The sequence below is a fragment of the Gymnoscopelus braueri genome (genome assembly GCF_963280865.1).
Source record: "Gymnoscopelus braueri genome assembly, chromosome: 20".
Lineage (NCBI taxonomy): Eukaryota > Metazoa > Chordata > Actinopteri > Myctophiformes > Myctophidae > Gymnoscopelus > Gymnoscopelus braueri.
The window spans coordinates 45,813,277-45,819,276 of NC_137622.1; the positions used below are offsets into that span (position 1 = coordinate 45,813,277).

At 40.9% G+C, this 6,000-nt stretch overlaps 1 protein-coding gene across 1 annotated transcript in view; it reads right to left on the minus strand.

Annotated features, from left to right (window-relative positions):
• LOC308075999 (NACHT, LRR and PYD domains-containing protein 12-like) overlaps positions 1 to 857 on the minus strand; it is an 85,578-nt gene extending 84,721 nt beyond the window's left edge. Inside the window, exon 1 of the mRNA XM_080416050.1 lies at positions 738 to 857. Coding sequence (XP_080272176.1) covers positions 738 to 852 — 115 coding nt within the window. The 5' untranslated portion in view covers positions 853 to 857. The remainder of the gene's footprint in view (positions 1 to 737) is intronic.
• Positions 858 to 6,000: the final 5,143 nt, after the last annotated feature.

A 6,000-nucleotide genomic window follows, 5' to 3' on the forward strand; every position in this document is an offset into this window, starting at 1 on the left:
GGCTCAACAAAGGGAATGAACTCGTTCTCATGCTATTCATCAAAAATGTGGAATGTCCTACCAAAAGGAGTAAAGGAGTGTAAAACCCTACTCACTAAAGATAAAGATACACCTTCAGGAGGCTGCAATCCCAAACTGGCCCCTATCAAAGTCTTGACCTAACACTAAAAGCTTTTATTTTGTTATACTTTTTTCAGAATCAGATATTTTATTATTTCGTAAGGGAAACTAAAACGCAAAAGAAAACGGTAAGGGCGTGCTCCCACCGCACTTTTATTTTACCTCTGGGGCAGAATCTGCCAATGCTTTGTCAATGCAAATGCGTGGATTCTTGGAAAAAATCCGCAAGACCATGAATCCACGCATTTGCATTGACAAAGCATTGGCAGATTCTGCCCCCGAGGTAAAATAAAAGTGCGGTGGGAGCGCACCCTAATGCATTATTAACGTTTTGTTACAAAACGTTTACAGCCCCTCCCTGTCCTAAGTTAACTGTAATTTCTGTCAGGCAGACAACTCTCCTATTCTTCTTATTTGTTTTAGTTAATTTAATGCCCTACTAGTCATAGTATGACTCATACTAATGTCACACACAAACTGCAAAATAGCCGTGTGTCTGTGGGTTTTATAAATATTTAACCAATTTACCATTTGATGAAAAGTACGTTAACTTTGGACATACAATGTTCCCACGATATGTAACAATATGTAATGTATTATTTATAATGTATCATTACCTGTGACAGATGTGTTGTAACAGCTGTTCCACATCAACAACATGTAGAAATAAATACATGATTTTACTGTTAAAACACTGACTGGAAAGAACACTGAGACCGAGTGAACCGCCATCTTGTCTTGTTGCTCCTACAGAGTTCAGATGAAACGTTGTAACATGAATAAACTGAAACTTTACTTTCGGTTTCATCCGTGGATTTTTATACCGACTGAATAACATATTACATTGTGTGCCAGTAGATGACGCTGTAACCTCACAAACCAGGCTTTCCACACAGTAGAGGTTTTCATTACAAACTGACCAGTGAGATCCGGTCTACAGACAGTTTTCCACATCCTTTGCACACGCACATATGCACTCACTGTTTCCGTATCCGCTCTAGACCCAGACCGGATCTAGCCTGGCATGGCCAGAATATATATCACTGGGTGCATCCACACATGTGCGCCAACTTGAGGCTAGGGTTGCAAGCCCTTGTTCCGGTTCCAGCCATTTTTGGCCGATGAAAACCGGAACCCGGATATGCTTTTCAGACGGACGTTGGGACGGAACTTCCGGTTTCTAACTTAAAATGGGAGTGGATGGGACTTCCGACTTCCGTACCAAGAGGAAAATAGCAAGAGGCGCATTCTCCGGTTTACTTCCCGTTTCTCCTATTTTCTGCGTGACGTAGGTGGACACCTTTTTAGGAGACAGGAAGCAAGTTGGAGTCTATTTAATTCCAATGGAAGAATGAACGTGAACACAGCTTCTGAACCATTCTTTAGCTCCATGGTCACTGAACTAAATATTGGACCCGATCGTCACAAGACACAAAATATGCACGATTTTCATGCTAAAATGGCTTTTTTTTTAGTGACACAAATTAGGAGAAAATCTACTTTGTTATCCACCTTTCTCTATCCTAGCAACACACTCTCGCGAGATCTGGGAAGATATCTGAAGAGTCCATCTCCAGTCTGACGGACGAGACATAGAGGGCTCTGTCTGTCCCTTACATTATATTGTATTATTATATTAGATTTGAACTCTATGCTCTGTCCCCATAAGATGTTCTAAAAACTAATAAACTGAGATTCTATATGTGAATGTGGTAGGCCTACGTGAAATCATTATGGACATTTCAAAAATGTAAATAAAATGTGTGTTCCAATGCTCAATAATATCATTTTCCATTATTAACTGTCTTGGTTGATGGGTATGATTTGGGAATCATGACATTTTGCTAAACATTCATGCTAAACACATTATAGTCTATAGTGGTAAAATATATACCTTATAAATAAAAGGACCCGTTACAATGTTGAGCAGAATTAGGAGCATATCTAGCAGAAGATAAGACTGAATAATACGTGTGAGTTTGTGGTGGGATTTTTTGGGGTTTCTTTAAAATCATCTTTGCCAATAACAGCGCACTTTCAAACATTTATTTCAAGCATTTATTTTCTTTAATGAAGAAAATACACAAATACACATCCACATGACGTTGTCAGCCAGGGAGAGGGGAGGGGGAGGGTGGTGGGATGGTCGGGGGAGAAGACAACCACGCCTACTTAGGAGACCATTTGTAGGATTTGTGTACTACTTCGCCTCTAGTGGCTCCAATGGAGAATGTGTATCTTTCTATATTAACAATCTTTGCTTCCGTACGACAACTTGACGTACATGTGTAGTCTCGCGTAGCCAGACAACTGTTCCACAATCTCTGAATGCTGAAACATTTGAAAATTGTGGGAGGCAACAGTCTGGTAACGCGAGACTATACATGTGTGGATGCACCCACAGCGTAGATACTAGATATTAGTCTGGAATCTCTGTGTGTGTGGAACCTGGATTTCCAATATTTCCAAAATTAAAGTAAATTTATAAAAGTAGTAATGCTGTATTTGAAAAAAATAAAATAATCAAACAGCAAAATACATCACTCACACCACCTTTTAATAGGACTTTGTACCTCTGGTCATTTCGTATTGTTGTCTGAGCAAACAAACAATATTCATCATCATTATTATTCATAAACGTTATTTACCAACACAGTCTACCACTAGAGGTCAGTATTGAATCATATGTAGGTTCCTGAAGCCTCCAAAGGTCAATGTTATCTGTATGTAATGTTCCTCATATAGGTTCTCATATCATAGTCAACTTTAATGTGTTTATTGATATAGAGGGAAATGATAAGTGAAGTAAATATGCAACACAAATAATGATTTATCCAATAATTAAGATCATTTTAATCTCTTAATCAAACTATTAAAATGGACATAAAAGGGATGTGGAGGAGAGTATTAGATAGGCCTATATAACTTTTCAGCAGACTCTAACACAAAAAGACACATACCTCCCTCGTATTCAGGATAGCACTTAAAGGGACATTTCTCCGCTGGAAGAACCTGCAGTCACTCAATGTTAATACTGTCTATTTGTAGTAAACAGTAGCAAAATGTGAAATTTGCACCCTATGGCCAGAAAAAAGAAGAAGTCTGTGTTTGACTTGGACTGCTGCATTACTACAATGACCATAATGCTTTAGTGCACTGCCCTTCCTTGTGGGGAGGGGAGGCTGCTTGGGGGTGTGGTCTACATTGTAACTTCCCCTCCCAGTTCAATAATAAACATGCAGCACACTGACCAGTGTTGCCATGTCTGGTTATTATAAGCGACTCTGGGACTTTATAAATATTGGTATAGTTCCGGGTTATGGTGTTTTGGGCTTGTTTTTAAATACATACATGTGTACTTGTCCACGGACCCTCATCTGAAATTACAATTTCTGCCAGGGACCCCTGTACCAGATTTGTGTTGTTAAAAAAAGAAATATTTTCCCTCAAGATTTTTGAAAATAGCAGATCTACAAGCTCACAATGAGTCACATCGCGAGGTGTTGCAAGCTTGTAGATCTGCTATTTTCAAATAGCCCATGTCTAGGATGTTTAAATTGCTCTTGGCCTGTAGTTTCTTCTTTTGGGCTTGTTTTCATAAACCCAGTTACTTATTTATCTAGTAAAATCGAAACTCTGGCAACACTGATGCTGAAGACTTCATGATGTTCCGTTCTGACTTAGGGTACATACACACATGATGGGATAGCGTCCGTAAGGGTACAGCCACACATGATGGGATGGGATGGGATAGACGGGCGGAAGTCCCATACACACCCATGTTATCGCGACCGTTCTTCCGGTTTTAAACTTAACATGGGTGTGTATGGGACTTCCGCCCGTCTATCCCATCCCATCCCATCATGTGTGTATGCACCCTAAGACGGACGGTAGACGGGCGGAAGTCCCATACACACCCATGTTATCGCGACCGTTCTTCCGGTTTTAAACTTAACATGGGTGTGTATGGGACTTCCGCCCGTCTACCGTCCGTATACGGACGCTATCCCATCATGTGTGTATGTACCCAACAGTTCAGTGTGTATGTACGGGCGTGTGTATGCACGGGCGGAAGTCCCATTCACTCCCATGTTAAGTTTAAAACCGGACGCGGATCGCGACCGTTCTTCCGGTTTTAAACTTAACATGGGAGTGTATAGGACTTCCGCCCGTGCATACACACGCCCGTACATACACACTGAACTGTGTGTATGTACCCTATGTTTGCATTTTTGTAAGTCTACCTTTGGATCACAAAACATGACATGAAGCCTTTGTCCTTTCTTGGACCATGTGAAGTCTGCCTCTTGTTGAACCAGTACACGGTTGGACCAGTACCGATTGCAAGTTTGCTATATCTACAGAAGGATGTAAACAGTCCCATCATCACCGTGTCTCACCAGTGGCACTGTAGCGACCCAGCTGGACAGTAAGAGGGTGGAGACTTGACTGATGAGTTTTAATAAATTTATTTCGGTACTCAACGTAGAAACTATAAGGGAAGCATAAAATACACAACATAAATCAATACATCAAATAGCACCATAATACATTTGCATTTCCCATGGCTACATCACTTATACAATAGCCAACACATTAGAAAAATACATGAAAATAAACCTCAGACAATAAAATACTAAGTCCAATAATAAGATCACAAAACCACCGTGAATACAAGTTTGACAAACAATAAAAATGACAGTCACCTTCCAGCTAGGTGCTAGTTTCGCTTGACTGTGGGATGTCCATCAGTTCCAACTGCAAATACAAAAACCATCAAAACCATATTTCAACCAAACCCTGCATTGTAGATCGTCAGTCTAAATGATAAAGTAAACTCACAACAATGTCCTTCATATTTGTCCGTTTGTTCGTCCGTCCTTCCTTCCTTGACCATCCTTCCAGGTCCATATCAGACAAACAACATTTTCTGTGCAGTCCTTCCTGCTCTTCTGCCACAGAGTCCATTTTAAGGTTTTCTGCAAGGCAGGCAACTTCAGCCCCATACTGAGCATCAGCACCAGGTGAACTTCATTACATTAATCAGTGCACAGTCTGAGGCTGACGAGTTCCTGTAGGCAGGAAGCCCTTCAAAATAAATCTCAAAGAACCTGACAATTGGGCAGGAAACCTTCAAAAATGAAAGTCTGGAAAAACACCACTACGGGTCCGTTACAGGCACTGCTGCACCAACAAGGTGAAAACTATTCAGTCTTTGCTGCTGTTGTATTGTGTTCTGTATTGATTGTAGCCTTTAACAAACTAAATATATCATGTATAAATTAGCATAGTAGCACTAAACGTGTGTGTGTGTGTGTGTGTGTGTGTGTGTGTGTGTGTGTGTGTGTGTGTGTGTGTGTGTGTGTGTGTGTGTGTGTGTGTGTGTGTGTGTGTGTGTGTGTGTGTGTGTGTGCGCGTGCGTGCGTGCGTGCGTGTGTGTGTTACAGATATTATCTGTAATGCTTACAACAGTCATGTAATTATGTACCATTCTGCCAAATGAAAGACCATCTCCTGGCCGTGCACCCCCTGCTGCGTGATTTGGGACCGCACTGGGGATTTGGGGAAACCACAGAGAAATGATGGAGACGGCGCCGGCGGTCTTGTGCAACCGTTCCCTGTCAACTGTTGTGAAAATACGCTTGATAGAGATATGATAAGGGAGCTGATAAGGGTCGTGAATCATGCTCTATGTTAATTAAAACTATTTGTAGTTAAACAGCTGAAAACCCAGTGTAAAAAAAATGAGACGAAATCAAAGACAGACACAGGCCGGTTCTCAAATGAAAAGGTTGACATTAAGAGAAAGAATCAATACATGAGGCACCGTACAGCAAAAATATCTCTCTGACTAAACAGTCAATGATCACAATAGTTATA